This window comes from Podarcis bocagei (assembly GCF_964188305.1).
Source record: "Podarcis bocagei genome assembly, chromosome: 1".
Classification (NCBI taxonomy): domain Eukaryota; kingdom Metazoa; phylum Chordata; class Lepidosauria; order Squamata; family Lacertidae; genus Podarcis; species Podarcis bocagei.
Window position 1 is genome coordinate 109,624,473 of NC_138125.1, and position 24,638 is coordinate 109,649,110.

General features: G+C 43.7%; 1 protein-coding gene across 3 annotated transcripts in view; it reads left to right on the plus strand.

Moving 5' to 3' along the window:
* Window positions 1-4,827: 4,827 nt before the first annotated feature.
* The window catches only part of TANC1 (tetratricopeptide repeat, ankyrin repeat and coiled-coil containing 1), a 143,522-nt gene continuing 123,711 nt past the window's right edge, over window positions 4,828-24,638 (plus strand). For 2 of the 3 annotated variants that reach the window (XM_081187311.1, XM_081187313.1), the window contains exon 1: window positions 5,684-5,759. In XM_081187311.1, coding sequence (XP_081043437.1) covers window positions 5,688-5,759 — 72 coding nt within the window. In that variant the 5' untranslated portion in view covers window positions 5,684-5,687. Of the gene's footprint in view, window positions 5,229-5,683; window positions 5,760-24,638 lie in introns of those variants that run through there. The other variant, XM_081187312.1, reaches the window with a different exon arrangement.

Consider the following 24,638-nt stretch of genomic DNA (forward strand, 5'->3'; position numbering starts at 1 on the left):
AAAGGTGTCCAGGGTCGGCCCTGCTGGTGAGACCGTGGTGGAGATTTGGGCTCTGTTTCAAGTATGTCTCAAGAGTAAAAAAGTGTGATTCTTCAAGACTTATCTTTCTTTGGGTCTCATTCCATCTATCAATCCCTAGAAGTGGTCCACAAAACAGTAATGCAAAATCACAGCCTCAATATGGATAAAAAGAGATTGTGTGGTGGCGGCTTGTGGGGGGTGGGGACCAGCAATGTTTTGCCTTCCCAAAGTTTCTCTTCCCTACTTTTTCCCATATTTTCAGTTGTATACCAAAGAAGCAAATCAAGGAGTATGGCGAGCATCTATGCCAACACGCTCCAAGAAGCAACAGTATCTAATGAAAGCCCCAGGCTATGATCTCTACTTGGGTAAAGGTAAAGGGACCCCTGACTATTAGGTCCAGTCGTGGCCGACTCTGGGGTTGCGGCGCTCATCTCGCTTTATTGGCCGAGGGAGCCGGTGTACAGCTTCTGGGTCATGTGGCCAGCATGACTAAGCCGCTTCTGGTGAATGAGAGCAGCGCACGGAAACGCCGTTTACCTTCCCGCCGGAGCGGTACCTATTTATCTACTTGCACTTTGATGTGCTTTCGAACTGCTAGGTTGGCAGGAGCGGAAACCGAGCAACGGGAGCTCACCCTGTCGCGGGGATTCGAACCACCGACCTTCTGATCGGCAAGTCCTAGGCTCTGTGGTTTAACCCACAGCGCCACGCGCGTCCCTATGATCTCTATTATACCCTTTAAAAAAAACAGCAGCTATAGGAGCAATTGCTTATGCTGGACCAAAATGGACAGTAATTTGCTATTAGTTGCAATCAATTAAAGTGACCACTCCTTCTCTACTGGAGAAAGGGAGATTCTTTCAGACTGTTCAGCACAAGAAGAGTTCATTCGAATGGCTAGTTCTAATTGAAATAGTCCTAACAAGGGCCTGTTAAAAGAGCAGCTATAGTTGTGTAACCAGAAACCATAGTAGAAACTAGTGAAAATAAATGGCCAGGAACAAAGATCTTGCCCGGGGAGGGGAGGGGGGAGATTTCTAAATTCCCAAAGCTGGAGCTGCCTTTTGCTGCTGTCATTCCTAGCTTAAGCTGTGTCTGTTGATAACTTGAACAGATCTCTCAAAACTTTCAATCTTTGTAAGGGAAATTTGAGAATCTGGAAGCAGACATGAATCCCATTAAAGAAAGCTCAGAAAGCCTTCTGGCTCAGACAAATTATCTGAATAAATCAGTGGAAGAGGGAGAGGAGGGGGAAATTCTAAGTGAAAGAACAGCTGTGGATCTGGCTCCTCCCAAGGGGAAGAGGCTGAAGACAGTAAACACCCCCCCTCTCCACTTGATGTCATTGAAAGTGCTGAAGTACTATAGAAGGCAGAATTCATTTATAGTGAAAAAAATCCAGACTCCTTGCTTTCCTGTGGATCTGAATGTAATTGATGTCTTGTATACTGACAATACCCCCGGGTCTCATTTGTTTAGACACCTTATGAAGACTCTTTCATTACTGAGAGGTACCTACCTTCAGGATCTTTCCTGATCTGTCTGCTGGGTTTGAAACACTGTTGTTAACAAGCCTCAGGTGTCAGAGACAAAAGTCTGTGCAGTAAAAATGCAAGGAAACCCAGACACTGTCTTGATCACTCAGACAACAGAGAAATGAATTATTCTCCTGTGGATGGTGTTCTTGATAGATTAATCCAAACTCCGCCAAACACCCTTTCACATGAAACAAGCTGCTATCTCAGGGTTACCCTGAGATTACCACTCCCTGATTACAGGAACAAGAAATTCCCAAGTATTTCAGTCTCTTTGGTCCTCACTGGTCTACAGACATGTAAACTCTCCCACCCTGAGATAACAGTTCTTCTTTTGTTTACATCATGGTCTATTAGCACAGGATGAAAGGGAGATGAGTCAGGAGCTTCTGATCTTGCCTTCCTCCAATTCACTTCAACCCAAGTAACCCTAGGAATATGTAAGCATATCAGAAGTTAGCATGAGTTCTCTTTCCAAGGTAAATTATCTTGTAAGCGGACACTTAATTTGATACTCTTGGAATTCTGAGTTGAAACTGCTTTTAATAACACTTATTTATTTTATTAGCAAAACTATTTGCAATGCTGCCTTTTACTCCAAAGAGTGCCAAAGCAGTTTACAATCAATTAAAATAACAATATAACAGGGGTCAGCAAACTTTTTCAGCAGGGGGCTGGTCCACTGTCCCTCAGACCTTGTGGGGGGCCGGACTATATTTTGGAAAAAAATAATAATGAACAAATTCCTATGCCCCACAAATAATCCAGAGAAGCATTTTAAATAAAAACACACATTCTATTCATGTAAAAACACCAGGCAGGCCCTACAAATAACCCAGAGAGGCATTTTAAATAAAAGGACACATTCTACTCATGTAAAAACACACAGATTCCCGGACCGTCCGCGGGCTGGATTTAGAAGGCAATTGGGCTGGATCCGGCCCCCGGGCCTTAGTTTGCCTACCCATGCAATATAACAACATTGGAACTGCATGTTAAGGGTCTCTCCAACAGCAGCACATAGGATTTGTGGGGAGGCGCAGATTCCCTGGGTAAAAATACTTAGAAAATGAAGTGCCTGCAGCAAAGGCGTGAGTCATTGCTGATGGTAGAAAACTGATGCTGTTCCTACTGTAAGGAGTACCAAAGACTATTTGGGTCTTATCAGGCGTGGCAAAGTGACCAAGCCCAGAAACTTGCTTTAAATATCTGGCAAATTGTGGCAATAGAATTTTTAAATGTACAAATCATTTACTTTGTACTGCTCAATAGGCCTAAAAATCCAGAACTCTTATGTCTAAGAGATTCATGTTGCAATCCTAGGCAGACTTCCTTTGGAGTGAGCCTTATTAATCCCAAGGGGGCCTTAGAGCCCCCAAATAAACATGGACAGAACTGTGCTGTTAGACTTGCATTCAGAATTGTAATAAAAATTTTTGGGAGTTGAGGGGAGGAAGTAACTGAATGGAGGAGGGATACGTTTCTGTGCTATAATTTTTATTGGCAATTTGGATAATGGCTTCATTTTAAAGATGCAATCGGCTATTTCCGATGTGTATGACCTTGTATCCCGGAAGAGAATTTAAAACCTTCAACAAATACCAAGGCACTAGTATTGTTCCCATTGCTGTTATAAGTGATGAGCATTCCATTAATCAGATAATGTAAGTTACAGCACCTCCAATTTTACAAATGATATGATGTATAGGTCGTATCAAACAAACCGCACAATCCTAACAGTCTACTCAGAAGTAAGTTCTGTGGAATTCAGTGGGGCTTAGGTAAAGGTACCCCTGCCAGTCGTGTCCTACTCTAGGGTTGTGCGCCCATCTCACTTAAGAGGCCGGGGGCCAGCGCTGTCCGGAGACACTTCCGGGTCATGTGGCCAGCGTGACGAAGCTGCTCTGGCGAGCCGGCACCAGTGCAGCACATGGAAACGCCGTTTACCTTCCCGCTATAAAGTGGTACCTATTTATCTACTTGCACTTAAGGGTGCTTTCGAACTGCTAGGTGGGCAGGAGCTGGGACCGAAAGACGGGAGTTCACCCCGCCACGGGGATTCGAACTGCCGACCATGCGAAATCGCCGACCATGTGATCGGCAAGCCCTAGGCGCTGAGGTTTTACCCACAGCGCCACCCGCGTCCCTTCAGTGGGGCTTACTCCCAGGTAAATTGGGTTAGGATTTCAGCCTTAGTCATACTCTGAGCAGACCTACATGCTCTGAGTATGGCTTAGTAAGGAACAACTGTATGAATTTAACACATGCTTCGACACAGAATTAAAAGGGCTGGGGAATGTGTCAAAAATACTGCTCACTTGCAAGGTTGCATTCAAAAATATTTCAACAAGTGCCTTCTCTTAAAAAAAGTGTAATAGCACAATCTGTGCAGGTTTACTCAAAATACAGTGTATTCTTCAGAGAGTTGAAGAATACTTTACTCCCAAGCAAGTGTGCCTAGCTCAGCAGCCTGAGGACAAGAAACTCAACAGCCATCAATCACTTAACACAGACAAAAATAATAATAAAGAGCTTAATGTTATGACAACGTTTGAAGATTCCTCTTTCACCAAATAAAGATTTTATTTTTGTATTATATATCAATAAAACCTTTTAAAATCCCCTTTGCTTTTAAATCCCAACGATTACAGAGTCCTGTGATACTGTAAACCCCCCAGGTTAAAAAAAAAAAGGCAACAAACAAGCCTGCGACTGACTAAAGGAGTGAACTCTTAACACGTAACAGCAGCAGCTTATATAGCATGCAAGCCACGTTACCGGTTGCAACACGCAACCCAAGTAAGGCAGGTAGGTAACAATATACTGCACAGATGCAAGAGAGGACGCCGTTGCAACAAGCCCCGTATGCGAGCAGCTTTCTCGTGAGCACGGAAAGCAGGAGGGACAAACATAAAAAAGGCAGCAACCATGCAAGACAACATTGATTAAGCACTTGTCCGCCAGGCGTTTGCAACTATATTTATCCGATCACTTCCGCGCGGAGGCGGCCTGATCCATGCCCTTTACTCCACCCTACCCCGCCACCCCCACCTTTGACTCCAGGTTTGCATTTGTCGATCGCGGGAATGCCAAAGGCCGGGTCTCCCCAGCCTGGCTTGCCCTGCAGTCCTGCTGAGCCCCCTTCCCGCTAATTGGTCCCAGATGGTTTTGCCTCTTTCCAAAGCAACAGGAACTTTGGCCACTCGAGGGGGTGGAGGGAAACGGAGGGAGAGAAGGAGGGGTGGTGCTGTTGGAAGCTGCGGGCAGGAACACGAGAGGAGAAGCAAAAAAATAAAGGGAAGGGAAGGGGGGGAGGTTGCCACGGTGAGTTGGCCGCGCCCAGTCCAGGGCTTGGCTCGCGCGCTTTGCAGGACGCTCAGCCCAGACCAGACGGCGTGTGTGGAGGGCGAGCGGGAGGAAGCGGGCCGAAACTGCGAGGCATCCATTGCAATCAACCTGGGAAGCTCCCTCCCTTCCCCCCGCGCGAGCCTGGCTGGCTGCTCCGAGGGAAAGGCGGCCTGAGGGGAGAAATGCGGGAGGCGGGGACTGTTGCCCGCCTGCTTCCAATGAGCTCATCCTGCCTGGCTGGCGCTGCTGGAAGAGTCCCGCTCGGGACACACACCGAGAGACCCTGAAGCGCCTCGGAGGCGCTGGACTCCCGGGGAAACGGTAAGCGCACCGGGGAAGAGATACTGTAGATGGTGGTAGCAGTAGTCGTCCCCCCCCCCCCGCCGCCGCATCCCCACACGCGCCTGCCCTGGGTTTTGCAGAGGGTCCCCCCCTTTGGTCTTTTAAAGGACGCTGCAAGAGGAAACAAAAGTGCGAGACGGAAGTTTCTGCCTAGGGAATATGCATGGGCATGTTTGGCGCAGGAGCCTCGGCTTTTTGCTGCTGCACGAGCAGCTTCTCCCTCGGCGTGAGGGTCTCGCGGGTGGGGGGCACTAGGTGTTGGTGCTGGAGGAGCTGAGGGAAAGGCTGCCCCCGAGCCACGTCGAAGGCGGTCGTGGGCATCGAGGGCTGGCATAGGCGGCGGGGGAAAGGGCCTGCGAAGGGGCAAGGGAGAGCCTGGCTGCCACTCGGGAGCAAGGGAGAGCAGACTGGGGTCGTGCCTTGGTGGGAGGACAGGGCATGCACCGGGTATCTTGTGAAACAGGCGGTCACTCTGATGGGGAATTGGGAATGTTGTCAAGGAGGCCTAAGGTAAGGCTGGTTTCAATGGAGGAGGGTGTTGTCAGGGGCGGCCAGAGCCCTAAAAAGTGCCGCTGGGTCTGGGAATGTGTGTGTTCGGAAAGTAAAGGGAGGAGTATGTAATGTTTGAGGATGGGTCACCTCACACGTGGTGGTGATGTTCAGGCATGGGCGACTGTTCTCTATAGGAAAATGGGATACAGTCGGGAGTGACAGACGCGCGTGTGGCCTCTTGCTATAGGTATACCTGTGGAAAAATAGACGTGTGTGGATCACACATCATGCGTGTGCATGTGTATTCCTGGACACAGGAGGGATGTCCTGTTATAGTGAAAAACCAGTTTGCATATCGTTACATAAAGAGGTGGTCTTAATTCAGTGCTGAAATTTGCAAAGATTGTCTGAACATGTGCAGAGTGTCTTTCCTTTCACAAGTGAACAAGCAGTCTCAAGACTGCGATGGCGTGTGTGTAGAAAAGACCTGAAAAGAAGAAGATTGGGTTAAGGGGCAGGGTCTTAAAATCTGTGAGAGAAGCTTCATTGGTGGCTGCAGGGGTGCCAACTTGAATAAAATATGGGGGGGAGGTAAGCCCCACCCCACATAATCGATCACATGACATGGTGCACACACACCATGCACATCAATTGGGGGCGGGCTGGCCCGTTAGCCCCTAGGAGTTGGCTCCTATGGGTGGCTGGGTTCTGGACTGCCCATCTAACCTGGAGAAAGGATATCTATCCTCAAAAAAATATACATTTGGAGGAACACAAGCTTGCTGTAGTTGGGGAGCTAATACTAGTTGCCCAAAGAAGGGAAGTATTAAGTTATTGTACTGCTTAGGAATGGAAATAGCTGAAAATTTTGTATGGGAAAAAAATTATTGGGGGGAGCTGGGCGCATTTAAAAAAGAATGTCCCAGATAACTTTTGCATGAAAGAAACTTGATGCAAAAAATGAGGGCTTGGTGGGCGTGGAAATATGAGAGACAGAAACTTCATTTTGCGACACACGAACCATTTAGCATTGGTTTCATCAAGTGTATGTCATTTGTAATTGAAAGAGGTAAAAACAGGGTGTAAGAGTCAGATGACATGTTACTGCCTTGGTTGATTTGTTTCTTAACAATTGGAAGGATTGGGTGTGACAGAACTTCCCAGAAAAGGGTAGGTAGACTTTTTGGGACATTTTGTGAAAAGGTGCGGGCTGTTAAAATTTAGTCACTCTCACGGGCTTAGAACTGGTTGGTGGGTTCTCCTTTCTTCCAGGTCTGAGCTAGAAAATTTGCTCTTCTGTGGTGGTGAATAGCCCATTTCCTTGAATGATTTGAATGTTTAGTTCTGCTGTAGATTGTCCACCTTGTTTAATCTTTCCCTGTACTTGTGGCACACAGCTGGCTTGAATAAGATAATTCTGAGGCCTCTTCCAGACCCTATGAGCCTTCTTTGCCTAGTGCTTCATCCCTTATTTGTATGGTGTATAAAGATCTCAAGTACCATTGGATAAAACAAGAAGAACATTATTTTATGTGCTGACTTGATTTGTACTTTTCGTAACTCATTTTGATCTTTTTTTAAAAAATGGAACATCGCTTCCTGTTTTCTCTGTTTTGCCAGAGGGAAAGGGAGAGGCAGCCTTATCTTGCAGAGGATTTCTTTCCCAGCCATTCTTGCTTTTTGTTGCACAAACACAAAACTAGTGTTGTTAAATTCTGCTGTGTACATATTCATGATGGAGCATCACACAAGTAGCAACCACTTTGAAACATAGTAAGAACCACATTTGAAAACTTTTCACAGCCAAATGTGCTTGTGTACCATTAGTAGCCAATGAGCAGCATGTAATAGGTTATAATCATCCTTTGCATTTGTGTTTGCACAAGTTGAACCTTTAAAGAATTTCCCATCTATTACCTGAGTAATCCTTAAATGAGCTCTTGAAGGGTAGGTTAGTACTGCCTCCAGTTTTCAGATGAGGGTCTGAGTTGAGCGGAAATGGTTTGTGTGTAAGGCTACCTCATGAATTCATTAGTGAGAGCTTAACAGGAGACTTCGCAGTTTGCAGCGCAGTCAAAATGGGTTTGCAGACTTTTTTGTGGAAGCAACATGGGAATGAGTGCTAAACCTCTGGAATTCTAGGAGAATAAAGTTGAAGTGTCTTTTGCTTCCATGTGTAATATCAAATAAAACCCAAAGATTGCCAGGTAAGAAAATGCCAGCAGAATGGAATAAAGTGCTGTCTGAATGCAGCCTATGACTAGCTTTCATACCACCTGTAGTATTAACCTTTGTAAGGGAATTTTCCCCTTCCTAATGCTGTGTATCACCAGTGATACTAATGGTGCTATCATACATAATAGGGCTGTTTCATGTGTAACTATGGTTCCATTCATTGACTTGTCTATGTATACATGCCAATTAAGAGGCAAATAGCCACCAGGGGGGTTTCATAATATTAATTTGTATATGAAGTAAGTGTATCTAAAACTATTAAGTTAATGAAGGTTAGAAGAAGGGGACTGCAATTTACTTACAGATTTCCCAAGTTTTGAGGCTGTTTGAGGGGAATTAGTTTTGCTTTTCAACCTGCTGCATCCAAATCTCTTGATACCCAAAGGTTGATCCTAAAACCTAAGATAGTAACCAGGATGGCAGACAACATATTCCTTACCACCATGAACTTGCTAATATCAGGCCAAATACATATCCCAAGCGCAGGGGGCACCGTGGTCTAAACTTTCTTGGGCTTGCTGATCAGAAGGTCGGCGGTTCGAATCCCTGCTATGGGGTGAGCTCCTGTTGCTCGGTCCCAGCTCCTGCTAACCTAGCAGTTCGAAAGTACGTCCAAGTGCAAGTAGATAAATAGGTACCACTCTGGTGGAAAGGTAAACGGTGTTTCTGTGCACTGCTCTGGTTTGCCATGGCTTAGTCATGCTGGCCACATGACCCAGAAGCTGTAATCTGGCTCCTTTGGCTAGTAAAGCGAGTGCCGCAACCCCAGACTTGTCCGGAACTGGACCTAATGGTCAGGGATCCCTTTACCTTTACATATCCCCAAAAAACCATGTTGAGAAATTAAATTTAAATTTCTTTTAGACAACAGTGCAAAATTGCACAACACAGTTTAGTGCATAAACCATTCTTCTGTGATACTGATGCAAATTTTCAAATAGCCTTGAAGCTTGAGAAATACCCCTGACTAATTCAGTGGCCTTTGCTGCTGTCTTCCCATTTCTTTATGCCATGTGACAGCTGGCAAAGCAGCAGTTCAGTAATATATTTGGGAGAAGAAAACTTTGCTGCTTGGCAAAAGTATTTCTGTTTTACCAATAGGATAGTTGACATTTCTTTCTAATAGTAGGGTTCTTTTGATTGCTAGGAGCAAAGGAACTTGCAGTTGCTATGAAGGTACTCATTATAGTACTCCTAAAATGCTTTACTCAACAAGTCCATTTGAAAAGTCTTGGGAGCAGATTTGACAGTGAACGTCAATTGTTTGCACAGTTTTCTGTCAGCCAGATGTTTTGTTTGCATTTTTTAAAACAATAAAACCCTAGTATAATATCCAACTTGTAAAGGAAATAAATATGGTATCTTACATCCTTCAGAACTTCCTCTGAAGAACTGATTGTGATTTTTTAAAAAATAACATTATTTCTTCTTTCCATGTACATAACTATGCCGAGTCATTCCTAATTGCGGAGATTTGAGTATCAGTGGTGGGGAACTGGGTGTCATGATATTTATTTAAATCTATTATCGGAGAGCAAATGGCCAGTTGTGAAAATTGCTGTTGGTATGTAGGGCAAGCCTATAACTTTGGCAGTGCCTATGGAGCTTTACTTCGCTTGACGTTATAAAGTGCCAGTTGTTCTGCTTTCTTGGTTTAGCTAACCACTGGAATGTCCAAATGATGATAAATTAGGTCCACTGCAGAGCCAAAGCATACTTGGTTCTTTTCCAAACTTGCTAACTTCCTATAACTGCCTTTAGGAAAAGAGGCATTTTGTGTCTTTAACTGGAGTCTTGTACAGTCGATGCCATGGCAACTCCGAATTGGAGGGCATCACTTTAAAGTCAGCTGAGGAATCTGAACTCTTGATGGGTGTGTGTGTGTGTGTGTGTGTGTGTGTGTTTAAGATGGAGTTTAATATAGTGTAAATCTCTCTTTCTGGGTTATATAGGATAAGCCATTTACTAGTCAATAGAGCATGACTTTTTATTTTAAAAAACCTATGTTTTAAACACTGTTTCACAGGCAGTCTAGAAAGGAGAGGACTAAAAAAGACGGTCTGTTCCATTAGACTTTTATAGGTGATGGTGTCATTGCAGCTGTGACCAAATGGGAAAACAAACCTTTTGTATATGGCTAGCAGTTATTGTAAAGGTGGTAGAACTTGTATGTTCTAAGGAGCATGGGCCAGGGATAGTGTGTATGTTGCGTATTCTGCACAAATATGGACTTTCTGTAGGATTGCCCTGCCATTGCTGGGACTAGAGGGTAAGTGTCTACCCTTGTTTCTAGTGCCTCTTGGTACAGCATTTTACCTTTCATAGAAGTTAGTGACATCCATTTACATATTATCACATATATATTAATAGAGAACTCATCATACAAAGGCCAATCCTTATGTAACCAAAAAGAGCATGATCCATATGCAATTGGGAGGCATTAGCAGGTTTGGCGGAAGCTTAAGGTTTGCAGAAGCACAAAGTATCCTTAGGAAAAAAGACCCAAACAGCCCAGTGATGACTGAGCATGATTTGTAGCCACAAAATGCTAACTAAATGCCTGTTGGTTACACACTGCAACCTTTTATTTCAGGTCCCTCTTGTTGTTTCTTAATTAATTAGTATGCTGTTTTGCTGCGTCAATGTGCCCAAAGTGGCTCGCAGCAGAAGGAACAACAGTGCAATAATTCGTTATTGATTGGACCTTTTTATGGATTCTGTAATTTTTTATTGCTTTATTTCATTGATCCCTGCTGTGGGATTAAAATAGTCAACAAAGAGCAGGTTATTATAAATACTCAGAAATAAAAAGAAAAACAATTGGATATGAAAGCATCATTCCTATCCCTGTCTTATATGGTATAAAGTAAAGTTAGCCTCCCAATCCTGAACATGCTAGGATTGAAATACTTTATGCTGCATGAACAGCGCAGGGGGTTCTTGGTGGGACACAGATTTCTTCCTCCTCCGCCACTCTGGCATTGTCCTGCCCAGAAATGAAGTAAGTTGTTGGCTGCAGAGATCAACTCCCAAGACTAGCTTTAAAGGCATAGCTTGCAGCGTCATACAGAAAGATGTTTGTAGGCATCAGCCTAAGGAAGCATCATCATGTGCCATACAGTGTAGTATCACATGACGGCGATGTAGTTAGAGGCTTTCACATATTATGACTGCCTAGTGCAGGCATAGGCAAACTCTGCCCCTCCAGAAGTTTGGGACTACAATTCCCATCATCCCTAGCTAACAGGACCCGTGGTCGGGAATGATGGGAATTGTAGTCCCAAACATCTGGAGGGGCGGAGTTTGCCTACGTCTGGCCTAGTGGGAAGGCTTTCTAATTGTGATCTATGTGGGAAGCACAGCATGCAAAGCGAAAAGTTTCTAGTTTTCGTGGTCGTGAATATAATAAGCCTATTTGGTCCTTGTTTATTTTATACTCAGGCCTTGGTTCTGAAAATAAGGAAGTTCACAGAAGTAGTAAAGTTTCCTATCCAATTCTCTGCACTGTTGACCCTGAAAATCCTCTCCAGAGGGTCTCAGGACTCCTCCTGGAATGGGTCTGTTGAACTGCCTGAAATCAGGTGTATGTCTTCTCTGTTCTGTGCCCTTCGATAGCACCTTCAGAGAGGCTTTTCAGGGGGCTCAAGTGGGGGACGGGGGCACAGGAAATTTTCCTTCTGTGGACTTATTTAACTTACTTTTGGATCTATCCCTATATGTCTGTGAATTCTGAGAAAGGTTGCTTTGTAGTTGGGCTCGCTATGTGCTAAAATCCAGTTGCTATGGAGTTGCTGATGGTGCTTATTTATTTGGAGTTAACCATTTCTGATTATCGTAGAAGACCTACAGGCAACTCCCCGCTTCTTGCAGGGGTTGCATTCCAGGTCAAAGTGCATGTTGGCGGAACACGCATAAGCCTGCTCCATTCCACCGTCTTCTGGGTCCAAATGACCTGCATGTCAGCAGTTGCGCATCAGTTGGACGTGCCTAAAGTGGTTGCCACCCATACTGTGTTCCTGTAGATGATAGGCAGATTTAATAATTGGTGAAAAATCCATTTGGTGATTCGCCAGGTGCTGAACAAGCGGCTCATTGCTGAATAATGTGACTTGTTTCGTAATTTTTAAAATGGTATTTAGATAACAACATAACTTAATGTTCTGTTCTAAATGGATGTATGTGATTTGTAAGGCAAAAATAGTTAATTGATTAACACCGCATAACGGTACTCCATGTGCCAGTAGCAGTTTAGTCATGCTAGCCACATGACTTGGAAATCTGTCTGTGGACAAATGGCGGCTCCCTCGGCCTGAAAAGCAAGATGAGCGCTGCACCCCATAGTCGCCTTTGACTGGACTTAACTGTCCAGGGGTCCTTTACCTTTACATGCCTGTACATGTCTACTCAGAATTAAATCTAATTGATTATTCCCAGGTAAGTGGGGATTGTGTTGTAGCTATATTGCATTTCTTTGAAGAAATAGTTAGGATAGAAAGTTTATAAATAAAAAACCAAAAGCTCCAATCCTAAACACACTTACTCGGGAGTTAGTTTTGTTGGATGTAATACTTCCAAGTAAATATGCATTTGTGCTGCAAATACCTAAAGCTTTAGTTGGTTGATGAGGGCAACCAACTAGAGATGGCTTTCCGTTGTTTCAATGAATGAGAGTTCATTTAATAAATTCTATATTTAATACATTTCAGACTTCCTTAAATATATCTGAAATACCTATACTGTATTGTGGTTTTGGTATGAACAACTTTCAAAGCAGGGGATTTATTCAATTAAAGCTTGTTAACTGGTTGACAGCTTTAATAATTTCAGATTAATAATGGTCCTCTATAACAGTCCTGCTCTAAGTGTGTGATTTCTCTCCCCTCCAGGCTCTGTATCCCTTTCCTGTTTTTTAATTTGATGGATGCAGCCCTTTCATCATAAAGTTTTCAATGAAAACACCTGTATCATTACAATATAGAGTGTTCTTTTGTACTGAAGGATTCAATAATCTAAATCATTCGGGTATACTGGAGTTTTTCAGACAGTAATCCTGTGTTCAGATGGTCCATGAAAAGGAACAATATTTTTTTTTCTAAGGAAGGAGGCAGTTTTGATCAGGGATGGATTATCAAACAGGATAAAGGTCTTGTGGTTTTTATATTATGAAACTGGTACAGTCTCCAAATTCTCCCCTAAAAATTTATTAGGAGAAGGGCTTTCAATTCCAGCCGGCTTAGGGCCAAAGATTTTAATAATGTGGCACTAGTTTTGACAATGATGTTAGTGCTAAAGGAAGAAATGTTATTAAAATTTATGTATGTCCTTTGGTTTGTAGAACAACAAAGCTTATTAAGTGGTCTGCTAAGACCACAGCAATTTTCAAGTGATCTGTGTGTTTGTGTGGTGATGGGGAGTTTGAGAGCCATGGCTGGACACTCTGAAAGGTCAAACATTAAGCATAACAATGTGTGGAGGAATTGCAAAGCAGGGGTCACAGAGAAATCCTATATTAGCATTATGCTGGAACTGGAAATAAGCTAATGTTATCTATGCCAGTGTTTCCCAACCACTGTTCCGTGGCACACTAGTGTGCCGCGAGATGTTGCCTGGTGTGCCGCGAGATGTTGCCTGGAGGGAGGCGGGCGAGTCGGGCGGCGAGAGGCGGGGCGGTGGCGAGGAGAGGCCGCCCAGCGCGGGGCTCTCACCGTCTGCCTGCCTGGCTGCCTGCGAGCTCGGCGGGCAGCGCCTCCGTCCGCAGCGCCCGCCTCGCGGCTCTCATTCCCTGCCCCTGCCAAAGCTCACCCAGCCAAGCCGCGCTCTCCTTCCTGCCTCGCTTTGCTGCCTCCTCCCCCCCACCCCCAAAGCTTGGAGGTTCCCCGGCAAGGGGGAGGGGAAAAAATTGAAACTTACACTTTCGCGCGTCCCTCCCGGCGTGACGCTGCGCGCTGACGTCACGGGGCTGTAATGGTGGTGTGCCTCGAGATTTTTTTCATCAAACAAGTGTGCCTTTGCCCAAAAAAGGTTGGGAAACACTGATCTATGCTAGCATAACGACTGCCATATCCCCTCCTTTTCCAGTCTGGAAGGGGAAGCCAACACCTTAAGGAATTGTTGTTAAAATGTCATTGGAAGTGAGGATTGTTCCATCACTGATGCCTGTATGCAAACCCACACATGAAAGGCGTCAATGAAGTCATGAAATGTGTCCCCCAGGATGCACCCCTACATCAGTAAAGGTAAAAGATAAAGGAGCCCTGGATGGTTAAGTCCAGTCAAAGGCAACTATGGGATGCGGCGCTCATTTCGCTTTTCAGACCGAGGGAGCTGGCGTTTATCCACAGACAGGTCAGGTCATGTGGCCAGCAAGACTAAACAGCTTCTGGTGCAACGGGACACTGAGACGGAAGCCAGAGCGCACAGAAACGTCATTTACCTTCCTGCCGCAGCAGTACCTCTTTATCTATTTGCACCGGTGTGCTTTTGAACTGCTAGGTTGGTAGAAGCTGGGACAGAGCAATGGGAGCTCACCACCGTCTCAGGGATTCAAACCACTGACTTTCCGATCAGCAAGCCCAAGAGGCTCAGTGGTTTAGATCACAGTGCCACCCATGTTACCTACATCAACATGCATACAACAGACAACACAACAGTGCCACCATTGCAGCCCCCTCGGTGCCACAATCAGTAATGACCCTGCTACTGCCCAGGTATTCCTCCAGGTGAGGGTTCACAGCCCCTTATCCACCATACAAGCACTTTCTACAGTGGCTCAACAGACAGCAAAGGAACCAGTGCTATATTAGGGCCCTTTCATCTGTTGTATAACTCATGCAGCTTGTACCAGAGCCTGTCTGGAGCAGATAGGTTTTCAACACCACGGAGGTACAGCTGTGAACAACATCCCCACTGCAGCTGGTCACAGGATGGGTCTCCCTCCTAGTTGGCATAGAACTGGGTATGGGACAAATCTTGCGTGTGATCATAGATTGAAGGTGCATTGCATTTGGTGTAAATGTACTCTTGTCCTGGGCTGCCCATGTCCCGTTTCAGCCATTCTGCCAGCATATATAATGTATTTTGTTGGTGTATGTTTCGTGACATCGGCTTATCTGGCATTCTGGGGCTTCTGCCAAATCCTGCAGCCCCTCAACCAGCAGACCTTCAGTACAGAATTGCACCTTTATGTGAGTGATGACACAAAATGTTGTGACAGGTTATCTGTTCTTCTGGGCTGATTCAGAGGAGGAAAAAAAAAACCCCTGTATCCTCCCCTCCCCCAATTGATCTGCTTATCTCAGAATTTTATAGTCATGGCTTACTTTAACAGCCTGCACATTCTGATTTTCTCTTTCACAGTTTTGACAGGCTCTGGAAATCATGCTTTGCAATTTTACATTTTTGATATTGGCTGCCTAAATAGCCAAATATAAGTAATTTCTTTAGAATGGTTTCCCCACTTATAGACTAATCTGTTCTCCGGCACTGCAGATATTTGTGAAATATGCTATACTTTGGTTTGGTGACATCATAATGCAGCAATTGGTGCATCTTCCCTTGGTACCCCTATTTTACAGTAGTCATAACCCCAACCCCAGTACAGTGGTACCTTGGGTTACAAACACCTCAGGTTACAGACTCCGCTAACCCAGAAATATTACCTCGGGTTAAGAACTTTACCTCAGCATGAGAACAGAAATTGTGCACCGGCGGCGCGATGGCAGTGGGAGGCCCCATTAGCTAAAGTGGTTCCTCAGGTTAAGAACAGTTTCAGGTTAAGAACAGACCTCCGGAACGATAAAGTTCATAACCAGAGGTACCACTGTAGCTGTGATCTCAGAAATGGTTGTGGCTGTGTATGTATAAGTGTTGGGTCCATATTAAAGCTGCTCCGTGTGGGTGCACAATTTTGTGGAGAAAATAAAGATCACTTATTTGTGCAAACCGGCCCTCCTAAACTGTCTACCAGATCAAGAGAATATTCCCTATTGTTAATAGGGGTAGGCACTATAGGTAGTGTAAACACATTGGAAGGCACAAGTGTGCCAAACATGTTGTCAGCCTTTTGTTTCTAAAAATTTATTTGTTAACCCTTTTGATACAGCTGTGTTTGTATAGAGACATCTTAAACTGCAGCTCCTAAATCTATGCTCTGCATTTTGGTGTAGGGGAAGATTAGGCTCCTCATGTAAGTACGTGATAACTCTGCTCCTCTGAGTTTTGGTTTCACATGGGTAATATTACCCTCTGAAGAAACATATTTGGGGAAAATTTCCTCTGGTACACTTTCTCCAAATACTTTGTTGCTATCATCTGTGAAAGAAAGTGTGTGTGTGTGTGTGTGTGTGTGTGTGTGTGTGTGTGTAATACAAGCACACACAGGTGAAGTCTCATCTATTGGATAGGTGAGCAAGAAGGAGGTATGTTTGAATTAGGACAGTTTATGGCTTCATTTTGACTTCAGTGGAATGCTGGGTGCAGCTTTGTCAATAATTTCACATAAATTATCAGCATGCCTTTAACCAGTTTTCAGGGTGGCTTGCAAATGAAATCGGATTAAAACCAAAACATGAAAAGCATTAAAGTGTGATGTAAAAACATGCAGCTTCAGATACAAGAAATGCAGAGTGGTATAAAGAATATAAAGTAGCATAAGAATGGCCAGCTGAGATAAAGCAGGTCAGATTTAAAAGCTTGATAAAATAAGGTCTTTGGCAGTCAGGGTGCCACCACAAAGAAGGCCCTCTTCCCTATATAGCCTCCTGCTAGAGCTCAGGTTATGGTAGTGTCAGACCCACAAAGTGGCTGGCCAAATGCACCTTATGATGGGATGAATTTGTAATTAAAAACCCCCACTTGGCACTAAATATTGATACTTTGCGCATAAGTTATAGTGCCTGAACTCAAAACATTGTTCCTGCTTTGTTTTACATAGCAAAGCAGGCTCTAATTCAGTTGCATGAACTCGTGTCTGTTTGTGCTGGAATACAGTTTGTTATTGGCTCTGTGTGTCTGTGTTGAAAGTAATATATCCAGTAATGTAATGTAGGTCTGCATCTGGCTGAAAGTAATGCACTGGTGGCAAGTGAAGTAAGATTTGCATATGAATAGGCATCTGCTTGCACGAATTGGAAGGAAATTTCATCTGAATGTAAATGCTGCCTATCTATGTGCATTACTTTAAATTGGATGTGCATTTGGATACACATCTAAATGCAGGCAGGCATGTGCAACAAGAGTGGGAATATATTTTATAGAAAGTTATGGACTTGGTTTTAGGAGAATGACAGTGCAGTCCTATACATGTCTACATGGGAATAAGTCCAATTGAGTTCAGTGAAGTTTACTCCCAGGTAAGTGAATATAGGTTTGCAACTTGTGAGTAGGTTGGCAGTATACAGTGGTGCCTCGGGTTACAGACGCTTCAGGTTAGAGACGCTTCAGGTTACAGACTCCGCTAACCCAGAAATAGTACCTCGGGTTAAGAACTTTGCTTCAGGAGGAGAACAGAAATTGTGCGGCGGTGGCATGGTGGCAGCGGGAGGCCCCATTAGCTAAAGTGGTGCTTCAGGTTAAGAATAGTTTTAGGTTAAGAACAGACCTCCAGAACGAATTAAGTTCTTAACCTGAGGTACCACTGTAACTGTATTATGGTCAACTATTTTGAATTAGTTTGCTTTTAAGAGATACTTAATGTAAGTGAAATTAATAAGCCCAAATTTTAAAAATCTTAGAGAAAAAGAATCAACCATTGCCCTATTTTACCATGCTTCCTATTCTAGACACAGTCCTTAGCCACTTTTCTGGTTCCCTTGGCAAGTATGTACAAGTCTGGTTTGACTGGTTAGTGGCTTGTGTACTTGAAGGAGGAGGCTTCCAAGTCACCTTGGAAGCAGTAATAGGTATATTGTGAACATAAGGAACATCTCATGTCTGTTATGTAATGTGCCCATAGTGCTTCCAGTCTCCCAATCCGACTTCTCAGAATATTCACACCGTGGTCATTGTCCATGCCCCATCGGGTAGATAGTTGAGGCCAGGATGGGCTGTGCAGCATATACATGGCCTCTTTCAAGTTTTCTGGCATTTTGCAAACATGAACTTTTGTTCTTTGGCTTCCTTGTTCTCAACAGCAGTGCGCTGGAAGAAAAGATTATTTGCCTTACGATTGCAGACTGGAAGCACTGACAGCCATAATGATGTGCCTTAAAAATACATCTGCAAAGTTTTCTTCACTACTGTGCTTGGCTAGCGTCCACCTGTTGCTGTATTTAGGTTTCAGCATTGGTGATGTGTTTGTTTTTCTTTCATAGAAAAACTCAGCAGAAGTACTAACATGGTTGAGCTTCCTAGGCTCACTCAGCTATGGCTTTCCTTCATTGTGTCTAGTCTACAATGGTGATCTGAAGGCACCCACTTCTGGCTACATTATGAGCCACTTTTGGGAGCTGCTGTGTTACTTCTAAAAATCAAATGGTGCATCTTCTTCTTCTTTTATTATTACAGTATTTTTAAACCAGATTTAGTAGCTGCAGGAAGATAAAAAGCATCCTTGATAAGGGCCTTAAAGGGAAGGGGAAAATGCATGAGGATCCACATTTCCCTTTTTGAAATTCTCTGACAGAAACTGGTCCTTTGAAACACCCACGCAATGACCAAGCAGGGTCAACAGGCAAGCTGCACCAAGAGTCCAATTGAGCTTGGGCACAAGTTCTGGCGGTCTGTACCTTGTGCTGGGCCAAAGGGACAGGGCATGGATCCTGTAGATGTGCCACCCACCTTGCTCTTACCTGGATTTTGCTGGAACTGCAGCCAGGTTTGTAGGTACCCTTTAGCCATAAGGCCTAGTTTGCCTTGCCTTTTAGGGAACCACAATGCAGTGGTGCAGAACTTGTAACATTGGAGACTGACTGCCAGAAACCCTCATTTGAGGCCTACCGCTTCCAACACCCGCAAGCAAAAATGCAGGCCTTTAAATATTTTTCAGAACCTTTTTCTGGAGCACCTCCTGAATTCATTGCTCTGGCTGCCTCCCAGTTAGTGTATACAGCAGAACATGCCCCACAATAATTTTCTCAGGTAAGTATGTGGCATATTGAGGCTGCTTCTCCAGCAATTTCAACTTGCTGGAGGAAGAGGAAGGTGAAATTGGAGGGGGGCAGAGTTGTCTGAGTCTTGCCTGTCTATTTCTGGGTTCTCCCTCGTGTCACCCACCCTGCTGGGTTTTTGACAACTAAGAGAATGCCCACCCCTGGTAATGGCATTCTGCTACATAGCTGCTTGCTGTGAGTCTTCTGTTTGCACCTCTAAGGTCAGAAGGAATGTGGATGAAGTTACAGGGCCTCTCATTCCATGCGTGGTGTTGATCTTCATTAGGTCGAAACATTTTGCATTGTTATGTGCCTTCCAAATTTGCCATACAGTGTGCTATGTGATGACATTTTAGCACAAGTCCTGTCACAAGGATCTTAGAGACAAAAGACGTGTCTCTCTAACTTTCTTATTTGTATAGCACCCACTGCATTTTGTCATCATCTATTTTAAAACACTTAAAATAGACATCTGTGGCATGCTGCAACCTGAAGAAAGGTGTGTTCGTTGCATTTCCAACATAGGGAAGTCTACCACAGTTTAGAGGAGAAAACAACTCCACATCAAAAGTCGGTTTAAAGGCACTGCCAGTATAGGTCTGTATCTTATTTTGCATGCCAGCTGTGAAGAGCTTTTAATTGCTAAAAAAAATGAAAGACTTGCTGGTTTTGATTAGGTATGAATTACTTCAGCTTTGTGGTGCTTGCTTTGAATTCTAAAAAAAATCCCCAATCTGAAGTCTTGCTTTTCTGCCTTTGGCTAAAATAAAAGGTTTAATAGGCATTTGAAACAAAAGGGTTGGAGAGCATCTAAGTTGTCATATGGTAAGAGTTGACCATTTTTTCTCCTCCTCCCTTATCCTCTTACATAAGTTCAGTGTTCATGTGAAAAGGAAGCTCTCTCAAAGTATAATATCAGTACATTTGAAGAGGTATTTAATAAACCACAAATAATGTACTTCTGCTTCAGATACAGATTTCGGACAGTATTTTTGGGCTGATTGGGGCCATCCCATAGAACGGAATAAGGTTTTGCTTGTTCTTGCCCTGCTGTTTATATGGGAATGTAAGTTGTTCCACATACATAAAATCCAACATGCACAAGTTTTTAATTGCTCAGCTGATTTCCCTGTAAAGTCCAGGTAAATGACTGCTTGCCCATGCCTTTGAGTTCATCCATGTAGGATGCGCAGAGCTGATGGGCAGGATATTACTCTGCTCTATTCAGCAGCCTGGATCCAGCCCAAAGTACTGTCTGAACCAGCCTACAGAGTAACATGTGTAAATGTTGAGGGTGAAGCCTTGTGCTTGAGATGATAAATACAGTTTAAAAGAACAGGTTCAGATGTTTTCAAGTTTCTAGTCAAACCTGTAATGTAACACTTAATCCCTTCCTCTAGTTGGTATGTGACTCTTACATTATTATTTTCCGAACACCATGATGGGAAATGTTAAATAAATATTAAACTCTACTTGCTTTTGGAATAACAGAGTACTTTTCCATTTCCTATTCTTTGGGAGATATTCACAGTTCAGAAGATAGGAATGTGAGTTATATATGTAGATTAGATACATGAAATCTGGAATCTTTTCCCTCTGCTTAAGATTCTGCCACCTGGAGAATTTTTGAGACCAAAGGCATTAAGGCACACTTGGGAGTCAGTTCTACGGAACTCAAGATTGACTTCTAAGTGGGAATAGATAGAATAGTGGTGAAAGAGAAGGAGCTCCCCCAAATAGTACAATCCTGTATCTTCTCAGTACTGTATAAAGATGAGAATTATGCGGAGTCACTCTAAATTCAGAGTTGCTTCTTCAGACAGCACTGAAACTTACCTAGCCGCCAACTTCATTAGTGGAAGGAACATGTTCAGCACAAACATATACAGTGGTACCTCGGGTTACATACGCTTCAGGTTACAGACTCCGCTAACCCAGAAATGGTGCTTCAGGTTAAGAACTTTGCTTCAGGATGAGGACAGAAATCGTGCTTCGGCGGTGCAGCAGCAGGAGGCCCCATTAGCTAAAGTGGTGCTTCAGGTTAAGAACAGTTTCAGGTTAAGAATGGACCTCCGGAACGAATTAAGTACTTAACCCGAGGTACCACTGTATAATTTACATCCACATAAGCTACCGAGGAGATGAAGAATCAGACTGAAGGCGGTGGTGGAGTATTGTTTTGGCTGCTACTTCCTTGAGATTCAGGCCCCAATTTCACCATTCTGGTCCTATGTTTCTTGCTTACATGTTAGAACAGTTACAGCATCTCTTAATTCAGATGGTTTGCATATTTTCTAATTACCATGAACTGTGGTTAAACTTGAGATGGTACATTGTGTGCCTATTTTAAAAAGAATTCTGTTGTAAGGGGGAGAAAAATGAACATAAAGAAACATAAGGCTGCATTCTGCCTCGACAGCTCTGTCAAGAACACCCACATGTCAGCTGGACTGTCATGTTCCCATCTGAGCTGCGAGAAAGCTACTTTTGCCACCAGTGGCTGATTTCGTGCCTTCAAAACAGCCAGTAGTGTGTGGTTTCTTTGCCTGTTCCCTTGGAAGGTTGGACTTGGAGATGTGGTTTAGAGACAAAGAATGGAAAAATAAAATTCGACTTCTAGTCTTAATTTTAGGAACCCAGGTGTTAATTTAAAATTTTAATTTACCTTTCTTCATATATTGGCCTTGTTTACAAGTTACAGTAAGGTTATGTAAGCCAACAACAAACTGTGGCTACTGATCTTGGCTTATTAGGGAACCGATAATGATCCTAGGTTTGGAAGTCACAAGAAACCAAGCTTCATTGTGGCTTCCTGTTTTGTTGTCTTCTGCTTGAGCTACTGGGGAAGGGAACTGGGAGCAGCTGGGCAGCATGCAACAGTTTAGTGTTTGTGCTCAAGAAACTATGGTTAGCCAGAAAGCCTGGTTTATTGTGATACGTGAATGTGGCCAGTGGATCCAAACTTGGATTGCAATTTATAAAAGCAGCCATTAGTTACAACACTATAAACATAATTGTTGTATTCAGCCAGTGTGGTGTGTAGTGGTGAAGAGTGGTGGACTCGTAATCTGGTGAACCGGGTTCGCTTCCCCGCTCCTCCACATGCAGCTGCTGGGTGACCTTGGGCTAGTCACACTTCTCTGAAGTCTCTCAGCCTCACTCACCTCACAGAGTGTTTGTTGGGTAGGAGGAAGGGAAAGGAGATTGTTAGCCGCTTTGAGACTCCTTAAGTGGAGTGAAAGGTGGGATATCAAGTCCAAACTCCTCCTCCTCCTCCTCCTCCTCCTCCTTCTTCTTCTTCTTCATCATCATCATCATCATCATCATAGCATAGTATAAAAACACTGAAATTGCAACACCCAGCATGTTCACAGATCTCCTAAGGATGACAGCAGATTGTGACAAGTGCACCACCTGGGTTGGCTAAAGCAACACTTCATTAAAAAGCCTTGTGCCTTATAGTCTCCAGTCTTATTTTTGAATTGGAATGGAGGAGAGTCCCTCCACAGGGTCTAAGTAGGTGAAAAGTTTCACACCAGAGTAAGCAGGATCCAAACCGTTAGGCTCAGAAGGTGAGCAGCAGCCAGCTGTTTTAGTAGGGAAGCATTTTACCCTTTCCTGGAATGGGAAAAAAAAAGGAATTCATCAGATTTTGACTCCCATCCACAGATATCTGAAAATCTTTTTGCCACGCTCACTGCCTGGGTTCCCAGTAAGCTGGAGAAATCTAGCAGCCCCCACAAATCACACACCTACAAACGACACATTATCCACAATCCCTTTATCCTCCACCTACTTTCTGTAACCAATGTAGCCAAGATTACTTGATTAATGTTCTACCATTTCTGTTACTTGTGATGAAGTGTGTCTATGTCGACATTCGGATAGGTTTGCCATTTGTGTGCTATGGAATTGGCAGCCACCTTTTGGACTTTGGACTTGTTATTTTAGGGGAGGTGTATAGTAAACGGTGTATAAAGGGTCCAGGCAAATCCATTTAAGTATCCTCTGTATCCTATTTCTATACTAATAACGTCAACAGATTTCTGTCCAAATTTATACCTTCCAAGTCAGGTATACTTTCAACTGTGAGTTGCATATTAGAAATAATAAAAAAGTCCGTCAAAGTCTACTGATTGAAGGTGCTTGTGAGTGGAGGGTGTTGTGGTGTAGTCTAGTATGTTGTATGGGCAGTGACTTGTGCTGGGGGAGCATGTCCCTGTTGCTGTCTCTGTGGAGGCAGCACATGGGTGTTGGTGTCAGCACAGTTCGTGGTTGATGCGTACTGGCAGAGTTTCTAGGTATGCTCTAGATAGGTCTACTGTTTTTATACCATTTTTATATTTTCTGGCTCTGTGTGTGTCCCCCTCCCCCCCACTCAAGTGGGACACACTGCATAAGCTGCTTGGTTCTGCCAGCCTAATGGTGGTATGCTTTTCTGCGCTAATGTAATAGGATTGTGCTATAATAATTCTCTGAGGCCCTTCTTTATGTGTCTTCTCCAGTCCAGAGTGTGGCGACATGATAAAGGGCCTTTTCTGTGGTGGCTCCCCATTTCTGGAATGCTCTCCCCAGGGAAGCTTACCCGGCACCTTCATTACATATCATCGTGCGCCAGGCAAAACTGTTTCTCTTTAATTAGGCCTTTGACTGATTAACATACTATGTCCTTTTAAATATTTTGTGGAGGGGGAATGTTTTTGCTTTGTCTTTGTTTCTGTTTTTATTATGTATTTTGTGTTCTCGTTTTGTATTTTTATGTTGTGAACTGCCCCGTGATCTTCAGCTGAAGGGCAGTATTATTAATAATAATAATAATACCCTTCAGGCTCCTCTTAAAGTTTCATATGCAGCTATAGGTTTTTTGCTTTGAAATACTTAATTAAGGTGTCTCAACATATCTGGCAAAGCTTGTCCAAGGCACTGTAGGAAAAACAAAGAACAAGCTGTTGACAAAACAAATGCTACTTTAATTAAAAAAGTGAAATTGGTGAAATTAGCTTGATATATTTATGATTTCTTTTTCTTTTTGGCCCAGTGCATGGGCTGAAATCCAAAGAATTCCTTTCAGGTGCATGCAAAACAGTTTCTGAAGGTTCCCTCACCCCCTCTTTCAGCTAGAGCTGCCTGATTGTATGAGCAATAGTTTTTGGATCTGCAGGAGTCGGAAGAAACCGCTTAACTCCAGTGCCCATCATCTTTGACTATTGGCTGTGCTGCGGGTAGTTGGAGTCCAACAATATCCGGAGAACCACAGGTTCTCTATAAACGGTCAGCTTCTGCTGTGATTGTGGCCCTTCCTTTCCAATTCCATTTGAAGGAGGGATCTGGGTTCTCATATTGTGTCAAAGTAGTGTTTTGAGGGCTTAGTTTAATTTCTGTAGTGGGACTTATTTAAATTTTGAGCGTTCTACAGAGCAAAGTCATATATACATGTTGAGGTCTTAATCTAAAGCTGAATTTGAAGGGGGGGAAATAGAAAAGAAGCTGCCATATCCCAGCCTCTTCTGTACACTGAACTTTAACATTTACAAAAGAAGCCCGAGCCCCTTCCCAGGAGAAAAAAAGGCTTTAA